The sequence below is a fragment of the Eschrichtius robustus genome, chromosome 14, assembly GCF_028021215.1.
Source record: "Eschrichtius robustus isolate mEscRob2 chromosome 14, mEscRob2.pri, whole genome shotgun sequence".
Taxonomy (NCBI): domain Eukaryota; kingdom Metazoa; phylum Chordata; class Mammalia; order Artiodactyla; family Eschrichtiidae; genus Eschrichtius; species Eschrichtius robustus.
Genome location: NC_090837.1, coordinates 51,977,253 through 51,994,317, shown reverse-complemented (window position 1 = coordinate 51,994,317; position 17,065 = coordinate 51,977,253). Strand labels below are relative to the sequence as shown.

Here is a 17,065-nt window from a genome sequence, read left to right as displayed (position 1 = left end):
TCTTACTTATGACTATTTGCGTAAAAATCCTAAATAAATTAGTATCGAACAGAATTCCAACAGCACACTTTAAAAAAGAACACATCATGACCACGTGGGCTACAGTCCAGGAATGCGAGGACGGTTAAAGGATAAAAGGAAATGAAGTAAATAAACAACTTCAAAATCTAAAAAAAGAACAACAAAGTAATCTGAAAGAAAATTAAAGAAGGAAATTACAGAGATAAAAACGTTTTGAGTTACAAAACAGAAGAGCACTGCAAATCATACATAAGTCAAAATTAACAACGACAAAATAGACAAACCACTAGTTAACCCAGAGGAAAAAAAGGGAGAAATTACAAACACAAAAATTAACAAAGGAAAATAACTTCTGAACAAGAGGAAATTAAAAACATTCCAAAGAGACTATTTATATATCTCTTTAGTAATCAGTTTAAAAATCCAGATAAAGTGGATAATTTCCTAGGAAAATATGATTCAGAAAAACTGATCTCCATAAAGATAGGAAGCTTAAATAGACCAATACCCATAGAAAAAACATAGTTACCAAAGATCTCTTGCCTCCAACACACACACACACACACACACACACACACACACACTCTGCCTCTGCCCCATCATCATCACAGGTCCACACAATTTCCCAAGGGAATTCTATCAAATAATCAAAGACCAGAGACAAAGGCAGAGAGAAAGAAGAAAAACTTCTAAATATTTTTACAAAGCAAGAATAGAATTGATACCTAAACATAAAGAGTATTGGGCACGCATGCGCACACACACACACACACACACACACACACGCAGAAAAGAATGGTCATGGTAGCGTTGTCATGGCAACAAAACTGTAACCAGCCGACGACATCCATCAAGAGAAGAGCAGATAAATAAATTGGGATATATTCATCAGCAGTGAAAGTGAACAAACTAGAACTTCACATAACAACATGGGTAGGTCTCAAAAACAATAAGCAAAAAGAGAAACTGTAGGAGGACACCAAAGGTATGGTTCCATTCATAAAAAGACAAAATTAATATGTTGTTTAGGGATACAGACTGGGAGGAAGGAGTTAAAACAGCTGGCCTGTGATCCCTCCACTCCTTTTGTAGTAGTGATGCTTCTGGGGAAAGAAAGAAGACAATGGCCCCATCTAATCTTTTGTAAATATGCTAATAACTAGACTATCTAACAAACAGCCTGATGATATTTGCTAAAATGAGAGTTCTTGTTTCTGGAATGCCCTTAATTAGCAGGCTAGGATTGGCTAAGGATCACCTACACTAAATAAACACAGAACTTATGGATTTACACGCCATGACTCTCTGGACTATGTAGTAGAGAGCCTTCATAGTTATGAAGCAAATTACTCGCTGGGCGAGGTGACGCATGAACCACACTTGGAGACCTCATCTATCGTTCTGGGTCAGAAAGCACATGTCTGATATATGAATATAAGACCTGGGAGTCACAGGTCTCTGCATCTCTGTATTCTGGAAATTATTAGCCCAGATAGATTAGTATAGCTCTGCTATAGGTAGCAAGATCTCAGATCTGTCAACTCTTATTTGATAATCTGATCCTTTGTGTTAGCTCACAGAATAAGTTATTTTCAGACAAAATTATTAAAAAAAAAAAAAAAAAAAGAGAACAGTGCTGGAAGTTAGTTGGATGACACCAGGAAGGGCCATCAAGGACACTTCCGAGTTACTGGTAATATTCTACTTCTTAAATACATGAGTGTATTAGGGCTCTCCAAAGAAACAGAACAAATAGGATATATATGGAGATTTAGTGTAAGGAGTTGGCTGACATGATTATGGCAGCTGAGAAGTCCCAAGATCTGTGGTCCAAATGCCTGGGAACCAAGAGAGCCAATGGTGTTAGTTCTAGCCGGAGGTCAAAGGTAAGAGGCAAACTATGTCCCAGCTCATTACCATCAGCAGAAAGTGAATTCTCTCTTGCTCAGCCTTTTGTTCTATTCAGGCCTTCAGTCGATTGAATGAGGCCCACCCACATGGAGGAGGGCAATCTTCATTACTCAGTCTACCAATGTGAATGTTAATCTCATCCAGAAATACCTACACAGACACAGAATAACGTTTGATCAAATATCTGGGCACCAGTCACACCGACACACAAAGTTAACTATCACAATGTGTGTTTGTTTTGTTGTTCTTCGAGTGAAACATATAATCTACATTTGTGAATGATATGTACTCAATGTTAAAATATTAAGCAAATGCCACTTGACAAAAGGAAGACAGTCAACACAGGACATCATTTAAGACGTTTGGCATGAATGGAAAGAGGAAGATGGGGAGGTAGCTTGAGAGTCAGGTAGACTGGAGAGAAAGTATGCCCTGAAACCAGAAGTAGTCTTCTGGGGGAGGTATCCAGGTTACTTTTCAAAATGCTCTCCCAGTTGGTTCACTAGTAGGAAATTCACCTGCCTTATGCTATCTTCTGATACACACTGACCACACAGAATCCAAAGCTATGATAATATAAGCCCGTGGTTGAGCAGAGTCTCAGAGATTGGAGTTCTGATCAGGGGGAAGCGGGTAAAGAAAGGGAGGTATATGTACTGGGAAAAGTCCTTCTACCTTGATGTGAGCCAACTGTCTTTAGTCCCTTCCTTCTCCATCTTTAGTATTCTTACTTAATTCCTACTTTATCCTGTCTCTTAGGAGCCATGAGAACATAACCCTCCACCACCCACTGATAATAAAACACGAAAGTGTGAGCAGATTACTGGGTAAGTGAGGCTTCATTAGAGGAGAAGATGCCCAGAGCAGGGGCAAAAGAGCTGGCCAGCTGTGGAAAGCTTTATGCTCTGACAGCAGATCTCTCTGGCTCAGTTTCCACTGATTTTTCCTAAGATCATACAAAGATAATTCTGTTCTGTTCCTCAGCTTGTCATTTATTATGACAGTAACTTTAAGGAAGTAATGAGTTACATGTCAGTTTCTCCACTTCTACCCAGTGAAGATCACAATGGAGCCATTTAGCTGGGAAATATCCCTCCTAGGACTCTAGCTGTGCACACAAATTTATGAAGAAAGCTGTTCATTATAACGGCACTTATCATTTTCAAAAACTTGGAAGCAATCTAAATCTGAGAAAACAGGGACTGGTTATATGTATTATGGTACTTGCATACAGACAGGCTATTATGTTCCTAATAAAACGAAATTCTTGAAGACGATTCAATGACAAAAGAAAATGGTTCCAAAATATCTACTAATAAAGATTCAGTACACAACACTGTATATAGACTATTATCTCCGGAGTTAATAGTCTATACATTTACAAAAAAGACTAGAAAAACAGACCAAAATGTTAACCATGGTTAGTAATAAAATCATGGGTGATTTCTTTCTCTTACACTTTTTGGTATTTTCCAAATATTCTTCAATGAGTACATACTTTTAGCAAATTTAAAAAAACACCATGGGCTTCCCAAGTGGCGCAGTGGTTGAGAATCTGCCTGCCAATGCAGGGGACACGGGTTCGAGCCCTGGTCTGGGAAGATCCCACATGCCACGGAGCAGCTGGGCCCGTGAGCCACAATTACTGAGCCTGCGCGTCTGGAGCCTGTGCTCCGCAACAAGAGAGGCCGCGATAGTGAGAGGCCTGCGCACCGCGATGAAGAGCGGCCTGCACTTGCCACAACTAGAGAAAGCCCTCGCACAGAAACGAAGACCCAACACAGACATAAATAAATAAATAAATAAATAAATAAATAAATAAATAAATAAATAAATAAATAAAAAAAAAACACCATGACAAGGCGAGAGAGAAAGCAGAAGAAAGTGAAAAGTTTAGTATCTTTAATAGCACTTTTCCCCCGCATTTTCATTTTGCAGTGGACCCTACAAATTATGTAGAGAGCCCTGCCGGAAGTTCCACCCCTATCCGAGGATAAGAAACACGATCTATGTGCCTCCTTCCCCACCACCCCTCATTCGGAAGGAATGTTCTTTAAACTAAAATAGCAATTAATCAGTCTGGGCCCACCCTTGGAGTTTCTGACTCAGCAGGCCTGGGGCGGGGCCTGAGAACCTGCATTTTGGCAGCACCGAGGTGTTGCAGATGCTACCACATCACACTCAGAGCCACTGGTCTAGAGTATGTTTCCCTCAGCCTCTGACATTTGTCCAGGCTGTATGAGGCCCTACAAAAGGCGTACACATATCCTGTTACCTCATAGATGTTCAATTGCTCCACTAAGTCCAGGTCAGTCCCTTTCTTGGTCAAGTGCCGCTGGGACACAGCTGCAATGCCCAGCTCCTCCAGGCAGTCCACCACATCGTAGAAGGTGTCTTGGTCTGGCAATCCTGACAAGGTCTGGATGGAGAAAGAACAGGACACAGACATGTCTTAGGGGACAAGGCTCTCAGGGCATTTTTTTTTTTTTTTTTTTTTAAATATTTATTTATTTGGTTGCACCGGGTCTTAGTTGTGGCTCTGGGCTCCTTAGTTGTGGCATGCGAACTCTTAGTTGCAGCATGCGTGTGGGATCTAGTTCCCTGACCAGGGATCGAACCCGGGCCCCCTGCACTGGGAGCGTGGAGTCCTATCCACTGCACCACCAGGGAAGTCCCTCTCAGGGCATTTTTTGCACGGTAGCCAGTGGCCACGAGTATAACAATGAGGGGCAAAGCAAACAGATGCTAAGTTCATTTGAGAAAAAGCTTCTTCAGTGTGGTAAGCAGAATGAACCCCAAGATCCCACCCCCCCGGGGATACAGGTGCTATACAATTCCCTCCCCTTGAGGGTAGGGAGGACACTCCCGTGATTAGGTGACGTTATATGGCGAAGGTGAAAGCATTCTACAGGTGTCATTAAGGTCCCAAATCAGTTGATCCTGAGTTAATCAAAGGGGAGAGTAGCCGGGTGGTCCTGACCTAATCACGTGAGCCATTTAAAGTGGGTTTAGGCCTTTTCTGAGCACCGAGACTAGAAGAGAGATTATCCTGCTGTCCCAGAAGAAGCAGCAAGCTGCCATGAGTTCCACAGCTGCAAGGAAATGAGCTCCGCTAACAACCACAGAAGCTTGGAAGGGGACCCCAAGCTTCAGACGAGACACCAGCCCTGGTTGACACCTTGACTGCCGCCTCGTGAGACTCTGAGCAGAGGACCCAGCGAGGGGGTGCCTGGACCGTGCCCCACGGGAGCTGTGAGATGATAAGCCTGTGATGTTTCAAGCTGCTAAATTTGTGGTAATTTGTTACATGGCAATTGAAAACTAACATACTCAGTGATCAGAAAAACTCCCATTAAGATTGATCTACCAACAGCTGGAGTTAAAACAATTGAATGATTCCCTTTTCTTTCAGTTCGGCAGGCCTTCCCCTTGGTCTAAGACATTTAGGAAAACATGAGAAATTTTAAAGCGGCAACCAAGAGACAAAAAGATAACCCAAGGAAGAAAAAGCAGACTTCTCTTCGAGTTCTGCTTCTCTTAGAAGAAGGATGATGGCTCAGATCAGGCCTCTGCTGAGAACTGGAAGGACCCTTGAGGTGATTTACTCCAAGTCCCTTACCTTATAAACGAGGGAGATGAAGGCAGGGGAGGGAAGGATTAGCCTGAGGTAACAGGAAGTTTCTAAATAATAACTAATAAAACCCTGCGCTCAGACCTGCTATTCTGGTCTCCTTTCCTCACACACCTGTGCCTTCTACACAAGCTACTCTGGCCTGAAATTTCAAGGTCTCGACTCCCTATTTATTTCACTATTATTGCATTTCAAAATTACTCTAAACATGGTGACTTGCCTTGAAAGAAAAAAGACCAATACTTTCTTAAGGATCATCTCACAGCACCAACTTCTTTTAACACTTCTGTTTTGGGGCTATTAATATTGGAAAGAATGTCTCTACTCATAACCCAAATAATGGCTGTTTCCCTTCTATGCTGAACAAAGAGGATACAACTCACTGCTGTTGAGACCAGACACTGAAGAAAAATAACTGGGATACGACAGCTTAATCCATCAGGGGGCCCAGCAAGGACACAGAACAGGAGGCTGTGAGCAGTCAGCAGCTGTAATAAATAAACAGGTGCTCACATCTAAGTGGCCAAGTGTGGAAGCACACGTAGGTGTCTGCAGATGCCGGGCAAGGCAGTCACTGCTGCATTAGCAGATAGCAGTCCACTGAGTTAACTGAAAAAGTACACACCTGTCCAAAGCACCCTCTCATCAGAACAAGTCCATCTTTTGGTTTTAGTGAAAACTCCAGAACTTGTTAAAAGACGAGGAGAGGGAAATGGTGATACAAACGCCAGGGCAGGGCTAATGATCGGAGGTGCCCTGACTGACTGCTGACCTGCCAATCACAGGTGAGTAGACATTCAGGGTTAGATTCAAAACTTTCTACACGGCAGTGTGGGGGGATAGGATGGGCACAGAGAGGGGCCTCTGGCAGTCTCCTCACCTCCCCGTTCCCTTCCTTTCTTCTTCCCTTTTTTCCCTGCTGAGAGTCAACTGAGGTTCCTTCTCTCAGAAGTTTCCAGGAGGTTAAATTCCTGGACCTAATCCCCATTGCCTTAGCAAGCCCAACCATGATGGGTTGGTAGGGAGATTTCTATTAAATAATTATGTCTATAGAACCAAACAGATCAGAGAGCCCTTGCTCAATAAAAGGCCCAGATCTGAGGGTATTGACTGAGAGGACATCTGTTATTTCCACGGTGAAAATGTGAGCTTGAGCCACACCCACGTCCCACCACCTCTCACGGATGGCTGCAAGGGAGCTGGCCTTCCACCACCATCAAAGACAGCTTCTCTAGTCCATGGCCACACCACCCTGAATGCGCTTGATCTTGTCAAAGACAGCTTCGCTCTCCGCCTGCACGGGGAGGGGACCGTGCAGCCCAGAAACACACTCACATCTTTTCAGCTGATTCTCTGACGTGTTCAGCAAACTCTGCCACACTCCCACCCCTCCTGGGCCCTGTCCTCCCATTTCTACGCTGACACTCACTGCTAAGGTGCCTATTTCTGGCAAAGGTGGCAGCTACTCCAGAAAAGTCTATGAGCAAATGTCTCTTGATGCCTTCACTCTCAGACGACACTCAGGACCCCCTTCCTGGTTTCTCTCAGACCTTGTCTTGCCAGGGTTTGTGACAAGTAAATCTTTACAGCCTCTCTCAGAGGGAGAAATCTCTGTCCTAAAGGACATTTTATTTTCCAGTCCCTGGGTTTTCACTGGTCCCATCCAATCTTTCTTGTGGGGTAAAACCAGTGTGGTGAAAGCCTGTACACACAGTGTTCATAGCAGCAGAAGCAGAAGCATCTGTGAAAGCCAAAAGCCGTGAGCACCCAAATCTCCTTCAGTGGATGAAGAGATAGCAAATGGTGGCATATTTATATTATACAATGGCACACTATACAGCAGCAGAAAGGAGCAAACTATTAATACGCGTAGTAACATAGATGAATCTCTAAGGCACTGTGCTGGGTGAGAGAAGCCAGCCTCAAAGGGTCACATCCTGTATGATTCCCATTTCTGAAATAATAGAACTATAGTGATAGAGAATAAATCAGTGGTTGCCAGGGGCATGAACAGGTGATCAGGATGTCATTATAAAAGGATAACATGAGCGAGATTTGAGGGGAGATGGAGCCGTTCTATATGCTAATTGTGAAGGTTATCCGTAACTATATATGCGTTAAAACTTACACAGCTAAATACCAAGAGAAAAAAGTCAATTTTACTATATGGTAATTAAAAAACAATATAATCAAATCTAAAAACAAATGCTCAGTGTGAATCCCATTAGGTAACTCACCCGCTGGCTCCGCTAGAGCTGCTTCCCTCCCCAGGGCTCCCTGGGGTCGCATTCCCTGAAGGCTCCAAGCCAGCCCCATGGTAATGCCTCTTGTAACTCATCCCCCACCCCCGCCACCTGCTTCATCTGATTCTACAAGGTGGTCAATATCTGAGCCCCCAAAGCGGGGAATCCCACCTAGGAGATTGCAGCTGGATCAGGACAGGGCACCATGCAACTTCAGCTTGCAGGGTGAGAAACAGCTCGTTTCTGATGCCCCCTCAGATCTTCTGAAGACATGGTTTGGGGGTGTGGGGAGAGTTCAGGGGGGTTAGTCTGGATCCTGGAAACCCCTCATTAATCTCCCTGTTTAACAAAGGGAGCAGACTTCAGTTTCAGAACCATGAGCAGGCTAGAATTTCATACCCTTGTTTCGTCATAAAAATGTTAATGTTTTGAATTCCATGTTATTAGGCCAGCTTCCATTTTGTTGAAAGAAAAGTTAGAAAAGCAATATAATTTCCCACATTTCAGAGTCTGAATTTTTTCCAGACCCATATTAGCATTTCAATGTGTTATGATGTTTGGGATCTCAGAAGATGTTACTCACTGGAACGATAAACGTGACTAAAATTCAACAAAAGAAAACAAACCCAGTGTGGGTGCCAGCGGCCTGCTGACCTTTTTGAGGAAAGGATGACACTTAGAATCATGTCCTCAGGGCCTTCCTGGACTTCCCCTGGGCCAGAACTAACAAAAGATGAGACGGAACTGCCAGAAGAGAAAGAGTAAGTGAGGAATTCCTGGACGTTAGATGCCTTATGGTGCCAAGGAGAGTGTGACACGTGCTGGGTCCTTGCCAGTGATTGGCAGCAGGATGCCCACGCCATGCGGCTGCTGCTGGGATCGTTACACAGCCGAGCATGGCCTCTACCACTAAGGTGGAGAGCATTACAACGAAAACACTGTGCAAGAGCGAAAATGCCATTTTTGCTGAATTTAATGTTTTCCAAAACAATGGCAGTGACTGAAAATGACAGGACATAGGTGACCTTCATCTTCAAAAACCAACAGAAAATTGCTTTCAAATTGCGTGGTAAAATCAACTCACAAAGAGCTTTGAAAATAAAAACCGAATTCTTAGGATTATCTTCCAGAAAAGTGATGCCCATTCCCCACCAGGACTGTAGGAAATTTCCTGTGACCTCATCAACAAACGGCATTTCATTAAAAAGCAATCACTGCCCACATGACCCGGAGAAAATGGCTTGTTGTTTTACTATATATTTCTTTTAATCTTAGTAGGGTTAACGTCATTCATTTTTCAACTGAGTTCTTAATATATTTAGGATAGTATCATTTTCTGCCCAGTGTTTTGCAAACAATTTCCCAGTTCGTCACTTGCCTTTAGTTTTTGTTTTGGATTTTATTTTACAAATAAGATGTTTTGTAGTTTATAGTTTTATACAGTGAAATATTTAAGTCCTTTGCTTTGGAATCTTTTTGACTGGTTTTACTATTTTATTATTCGGCAACTAGAGACCAGTTAATCTTCACCTCTAGTTTTTCCTCAGTTTTCTACAGTTTGATATGTTACATTGAACTCTCTAATCTACCTGAAATTTATTTTGGTGTACAGTCAAAGTATGTTTTTGTTTATTTCCATTTATCAAAACCTCTCCCAGTCATGAATAAAGCTGGCCATCCCTATGGATTTCAATCACAGGGTGAGTCATCCTGTGCATTGAGGTCTGTTTCAGAGCCCCTCTGTTTCAGCCATCTGCTGAGGAAAGAGTCAAGACCACATTGTTTTAATCCTTAGAGTTTGCACAACATTTTAATATCTAGTAGAATTACTTTTCATAATTATGTTGCTTTCTACTAATTTGTCCCCAGTCATCAGGGGAAATGTTTCTCCAGTTACATTTCAGGAAGAGATTCTGGGTCCTTTCTGAAGAACTAATGATCACTGCAGTTGGTCCTTAGGCTTGCACCTGGCAGCCTGGGGCACAAAAAGGGAGGATCTTGGGGTAGCAGATGTGGCGTCTGGGGTCCAGGGAAGAGAAACAACCCCACCCTCCCTCAATTATTAATGAGGAAGGGGCCCGAGCACCGGGATGAAGGAGCTCCAGTCCTAACAGTGGGCTTTCCCAGGTCAGCATGCGACCCACTGTCAGAGCACCTCTCAGGACGGACACAAGCTGGTGACCAGGGAGGACGTAATGGGAGGAAAGGGAGCACAAGGGTGAGGTCACCATCACAGGAGGAGGACGGGACCCGCCCTCAGGAATCCATACCTCGCCCCCAGCAGTCAGAAGTCAATAAGCCGTGGAACAGAGTGCTTGCTTTTCTGTCTGATTGTGAGTGATTTCCTTAGAGTAAAACTTGCTCATCTATATTCTTAAGGAAAAATGTTTTCAAGGGGACATCTTGATAGGACGAGTAGCCATAAAATTCTCGCTACCCTCTTTCCGGTTTTATTGGAAAGAACCAAAGCACAGAAAGCATGCAGACTCTCAGGCCTTCACAGGTATGAGCACCAGCACGCATTGCACACATGCCACGTGTGGGTGTAAAGGGTTTTCTCTTGCAAAGAGGCATGCTGAAGGGTGTTCCCGCCACGGGGGTGCACACGATGTGGTTCTTCTTCAGAGGGCTAATCTTAGATTTTCACATGTACTAGTTCCCTAGGGCTGCCATAACAAAGTACCACAAACGGAGAGGCTTAAAACAACAGAAATTAGGTATGGAACTTGGTAACCTGTAAGCTGAAGACCAATCACATTTGCTACACAGGCTGCCTGAACACTGTGACCATCTCTCCAGATGGATCCCTCTGTGCTTCTGGAGGCAAGGATGGCCAGGCCACGTTGTGGGACCTCAACGAAGGCTAAGCACCTTCACACGCTAGATGGTGGAAGCCTCATCAACGCCCTGTGCTTCAGTCCCAGATGCTTCTGGCTCTGTGCTGCCACTGGCTCAGCATCAAGATCTGGGACTTGGAGGGCAAAATTACTGTAGATGAATTGAAGCAAGAAGTTATCAGGACCAGCAGCAAGGCAGAACCACCCCAGTGGACCTCTCTGGCCTGGCCTGCTGATGGCCAGACTGTTTGCTGGCTACATGGACCACCTGGTGTGAGCGTGGCAGGTGACCCTCGGCACCCACTAGAAACATGGCAGATCTTTAAAACTAAAAAACTGGTTTTCTGAAGAAGAAAAAAACCCAGAAACTTATTCTCTCCCAGGTGAAGAGACTAGAAGTCTGATATCAAGGTGTCGGCAGGGCCGTGCTCTCTCCGATGGCTCTAGGGTAGGATCCTTCCTTGCTTCATCCGGGATTGGCTGCTGACAATCCTTAGCATCCTTTGGCGGTCCTCAGCTTATAGATGTATCACTCCAATCTCTGCCTCTGCTTTTGCTGGCTGTCTTCCTCATGTATGTGTGCCTACCTTGTCTTCCCTCTATGTGTCTCTCTCTTCCTCTTCTTATAAGGACACCAGTCCTATTGGATTAGAGCCCACCCTAATGACCTCATCTTAACCTGATTACATCTGCAAAGATCCTATTTCCTAATAAGATCACATTCACAGGTACCAGGGGTTAGGACTTCAGGAACACATCTACAGGAACACATCTTTTGGGGTGGGGGGATACAGTTCAACCCATAACAAACATCAACTGACCTTGTTCACTAAAGTCATTGCATAAACCAGCAACTCAGTGTCAACCCCATCCTTTTCCTCCAGGATTTCCATGATATTTGACCAAGGTTTGACTCCTAGGAATAAAGCAAAAAATCATTAGAAACAGCAATTCAACACTCCTTGTCCAATTCACATCACAGTTTATCCAGAGACTTATCACCCAATGATGGCAGTGCCTTTCAGTCACCAAATTTCAAAGCATGACACAATTCTTAGGATGGACTTGAATATGTTTCCAATTAGGTGACGATATCCCATGTCATCCTTGTCTACTTGAAAATGTATACTCTTCAGTGTCAGGATGCCTATCAGTTTGTTTGAAAAGTTCCCTTTATACTAAATAGGTGATTTTTAAAAAATCCATTCATATGCAGCTTTTTTAGACCATGCATTTTACTCTCTAAGTGTGGAAATTCTTTGTAAGTACTCTCTGTATGTCCATCTCCTGCAAGGAAAGGGGATGCAGGAGGGCTTTACAGTCACTCTAGCAATGGACTTCAAACAATAACTGTGAAACGTCCATCTAGCAAACATTTCAAGAACAGAAGTATATTATCTCTATTCAATCAAGGCACAAATAACTATTTAAGCATCAACCAGGTACCAAGGAACTGGGTCTCTGGGAGTCTGTCATCAAGAGGCTTATAATCAAATGGAACAGTTAGGCGTAAGTACAGGAACACACCTCAGCACAGGGTAAAAGCACTTAGAAGGCAAAGCGCTTAGCCAAGCCTGTCACTCAGCGAGGGAGGTCTGTCTCTTGCAGTGCGATGGTCGAGGAAGGTTTGGTGCAAGAGGTGACTCCTCAGTGGGGCTCCGGGGGGAGGCTCCTGGAGGCTGTCCCGTGGCTCCAGGGAGGGCAGGGAAACTCTCCATGTTCAGGATCACCAAGCCAAGGCCAAGGCCACAAAGGGTACATGACACCCTGATGTGATTTCCTACGCTGGAGATAAACATCTGCAGTGAAGTACTGCCTTGCCCTTGGCGTGGCGGTGTGGAACGTGCAGCTCTTTCCTGCTTTCTCTATAAAGATCTCAAAGGCATATGGCTTATTTTTGCTGAAAAAGTAGAGTCTGAAATAACCTAAAACCAGTGGGTTCCAAATGCTGATTCATGGATGGGTTATGTCAGAGCTGATTTCCTGGCCTTGAGAACAAAAGCTCCCCAAGGGCAGTGATGTGTCCTGTCTTATCTCTGTGCCCTTGGCAGAGTGCCCGGCACACAGTAGGTGCTCAATAAAATGTCTGACTAGTGACTGGAGACCCCTGAGAGGGCATGGGTGGGTTAAACTGGGGCAGTTTTAAAAGAGCCAGAGGGTTAAATGCACACAGTAAGAAAAGAAGACAGGAGAATTTTAAAAGGAATAGGCACCTACTATACAATGTGAAAGACACAGATGTAGTTTGATGTACAGGTGTGTTGGTGCTCCCAGCAAGGGAACAAAAAGCCTTTTCCTTCGGACTAGCTGCCCAGTTGGTCCAAACTATGAACCTATGGACTAAGCTTCTATGACCCTTTGTTACTGTGAACACAAAAGCATGATCCTTTGCCTGCTAACTGTTGAAAATTATCTTCTTGCTGATCTTTATCATCAAACTATTTTGAAGTCTACACCTGTTCTTCAAAGCCCAGCAAAGTAACTGTTTCCACCCTCAAGACAATCAGTGTGGTCAGTAGGTCATGGGCCTCACTGTCCAAGTATAGGTCAAGCATTCCAGGTGCCTTTGCTCATGTTCATAACAAGGACAACTTCGTCATTCACACTCACACCCAACCTCAGTACAAAACACGAAAACACGAGTTCTACTGGGTTCCCCACGTATGAGTAAAGAAAAGCCTATGCAAGAGAGACAGCATCAATGCGAAGGATTCTTAGTGGGGCTCGGGGGCCCAGAACTGCTTCCTGGTTCCTTACTTTGGAGCCACACATGTCAAACAGGGCCTGGGGGAGGAAAGGCCAAGAAGCAACCGCAGGCATCCCGGAGAGAGGGATGTGCCTGGACTATCTCCTCTCTTCCTCTCTCTCTCTCTCTCTCTCTCTTTCCCATGCAGACACACATATCTGTGCACCAGTTTATCCATTATAATGAAAACACTCAAACACTGGCTTAATTAAAAACCGTGTTTTTCAGCTGTAATATCTGATTCCCTTTTTACCATTTAAGGATTTCAAGACTGGAAATTTGCATGTATTCATACACTGTTGGATAACTGTTTATTGTCCTTTGACTGTTTGGGGACCAGAAAATAGAAAATTTTTAGAAGAATGAAGGGGAAGGGGAAGAAACCTTCTAGTTCAACACAAATAGCCCTGGCAGGGCTCCAGCTGGCCTGTGTCAAGCACCAGCAGTCGTAACTGTCCCAGGAGCTGCCACCTGTCAGAACTAAATGGTCCAGTTCACCCCCACCACCATCACCTTTGTTGCTCCATTTGGGGTTTACGTGTGTGTACGTGTAGGTAGGGGATGGTCCTGTATTAGAATCATAAGCCACACGATCTTCCCCCTTCACATAACAGAGAACGAAACCGAGCCCCAAAGTAGTGGAATGAACAGAGGCTAGAGAGACGCGTCTAACCTGGAGGGATCGGATCCACCCTAGAGGCTCACTGTGAGGTGTCATGGAGGTAGAGCACTTTGTCGATTCTCATGAGCACTGATGGAGAACATCAGGAGACAGTCATTTCCTTCAACATTATCATCCGTCTCCCTCCAACTCCACCTCCCCTTCCTCCACCCCAAACACTGGAGTGAGTATAGGTTCCATGAAAGCCTGGTTTTTCTCTGATGTTTGCAAGCACATGGTTGGCACTTAAATATCTGTCAAACAAATGAGTTGTATATGAAAAACGCTTAGAACAGTGTCTGTTGCATGGCAGGCACTCGAACAGCAGTAGCTGCCACTGCAGTGGTGGTGGTGGGTGGAGGACACCCACACGGACCCACAGGCCTTCCACACAGGCTCCCAGGCCAGGCTCCTCCTCCCACCAAACCGTAGCACCCCTCCCTCAACCCAGAATAAATAAGCACAGAATAAACCGCTCAGTACTTCTCCCTCTTACTCTCCCCCCGAGTCTCTGTATTGAACCCAAAAGAAAATAGTAAGCTATTTTGCACGATGCCTTGTACACAAGTTGGTCTAACACTCAAATACAAGATCCCAGCAGCATGTTCCAAGCCTTTTAGCGTGATCAATGAACACTTAACAGGTATACTTCTGCTCTAAGCAGCAATGGAAACAGAGCTTGAGTTCTGTCCACTCTAACCTCCACCATGCTCTGTGCATTCTTCACAGAGCAATGTATCCTTGAGCAGAAGTCAGAGATGGGATCGCTTGAAAAGATGGCTGGATTCTTTTTCCCCTGTTAATCATGTGTTAGACACATGTTTAGAAATTATGTCATATCTCATCACCTCACATTCAAATGAAAAATGGAACTTCTTCAAAAGCAGTGCTGAACTAAATTAGCAGGACTCAAGATTTACGACTGAAATTTCAAAATAAGTTACCCAGTCTGTGGGGAACAAAATAAGTGCCGCCCCGTGTGTCTGAGAGGCAAACTCATACAGTCGGTGGGGGGGCACCCCGCCCAGGGGAGCAGAGGGTTCTCGACCAGTTTCCTGTTGATCACCACAGCGAAGGTCCCCAGGAAAGGAAGTCTCCGATGATAGCAAAATGACAAAGCAAGGCCCTCCCGTGGGCTTCCACGAGTGCTTACTGCCTTTCTCTCTTCCTGCCTGGCCCCATCCACTAGGAAGGGAAACTAACTTGAAGATGCAGGCAAAACAGTTGCCCCTGGGACTTCCCTGGTGGTCCGGTGGTAAAGAATCCGCCTTCCAATGCAGGGGACGCGGGTTAGATCCCTGGGCAGGGAACTAAGATCCCACACGTCGCAGGGCAACTAAGCCCACGCGCCACAACTACTGAGCTTGCGCGCCTCAACTAGAGAGACCGCGTGCCGCAAACTACAGAGCCCACATGCTCTGGAACCTGTGCACTACAGCTACAGAGCCCACACGCTCTGGAGCCTGCGTGCCATAACTAGAGAGAGAAAAAAACCTGCACGCCACCATTAGAGAGAAGCCGCGTGCCGCAACAAAAGATCCCGCATGCCTCAACGAAGATCCCGCATGCCACAACCAAGACCCCGTGCAGCCAAAAATAAATAAATAAATAATCTTAAAAAAAAAAAAAAAAAAAAAGAATCTGCCCCTGCAGTATGCGCAGACAGGTGTGACACTGAGCCATGCCCTAGAGACTAACTCCAATCCACCATTTCATTCTAGCCCCTGAACCAAAGTGGCAATTGCCGGGATCAAGTAGGGCCCGTTTAATTTTCATTAATTCATACATATTTATTAGTCTCTATGAAACACCTAGATCTCTCAGCTTTTATTGCTGCTCCCTAACGGGCCCACTCTTGGCCTGACAGCAAATTGTCCATCCATGCTCACAAATGAACACTTCTGGTTAACTCACGTGTGGGATGTGTGATGTCTATAAAGCAACCAGAGGAACTTGTTCTCAGACAACTTCATTTGCTGTAGGTGGCAGTAATTTTTGAGGCCTTTTAGCTCATTTGTTGATTTTCTTTGCTGATTCTTTAAATTTAACAGTTTTCATCATCCAAATGAATTCCTTTCTACTAAAAAAGTCTATAACATGCCCATTCTCCACCCTATCCCCCCCAAAATGAGTCTAAAGCCACCCTGAGGAGTCAAATTTATGGCTTATTTATAAACTTGTGTGGAAATGGACGTACTCGGCTGGCCCTCAGTCACCTCTGGCACATGTGTCTACTTGCTGGTCCAGCTGAGAGGGGACTGGAGGGCGAGAGCAGCTTCTAACCTTGCCAGGTGGAAACACACCTGCGAGTCAGGCTGCTCCCAGCAGAAGAGCATGACATATTCAGTGATCCAATTCCAGCACAGGGTTCAGGAACAATTTTACTAGCAGTAAAAGAGGATGATGTTATATGTATATGTTGTAAAATCATGGCCAAGACCACACGTGTCATAGAGAAACATGGGAATGAGCCACACGTGATAAGCTATGGCTGAGTTTTTCCATCAGTGTGGTTCCTTTCTGTTCTCAGCCACTAGTGCTCAGTAGCAGAGAGATGACAGCACTTGCCAGAAGCTTAAGAAATTTTATAGGCAAAAATCGTGACGTTGAAAAAACAACCCCTTGGCCGTTTGATTTTATATTTTTACAAATTGGGAGAAGATGGCCATTGTTTTGTCTTGGGGGAGAGAGTATAGCTGAGAGCCTCTGACTGGGTCTGCAGGTAGAGTCCTGGGGGTGGAGTGCCCTCGGGATCACTCCTCTACCTCCACAACATGCCCTCCATGAAATGTGCCGTCCGAGGAAGGAAACTATGAGCTCCCAACCCAATGAAGCCAAAGGAGAACCTCAAGGTCACAAGAAGGTTGTCCCCTCTAACAGGGCTCCCATGACAAGGGCCCATGAGTTACCTGAAATTTAGGACAGGAAAATGAAGAGTCCACTAATTGTCCTAAAGCAACCCCCAGGGTTGGAGGATGGAGTATGAATCTTCCAAGGACAGATGAAAGGATTGGC

General features: G+C 44.8%; 1 protein-coding gene across 5 annotated transcripts in view; it reads right to left on the bottom strand.

Moving 5' to 3' along the window:
* FHOD3 (formin homology 2 domain containing 3) overlaps window positions 1-17,065 on the bottom strand; it is a 491,850-nt gene that overhangs the window by 176,291 nt on the left and 298,494 nt on the right. For all 5 annotated transcript variants that reach the window (XM_068562567.1, XM_068562563.1, XM_068562564.1 and 2 more), the window contains 2 exons: window positions 11,465-11,559; window positions 4,208-4,351 (listed from right to left, as the gene is read on the bottom strand). In XM_068562567.1, coding sequence (XP_068418668.1) covers window positions 4,208-4,351; window positions 11,465-11,559 — 239 coding nt within the window. The remainder of the gene's footprint in view (window positions 1-4,207; window positions 4,352-11,464; window positions 11,560-17,065) is intronic.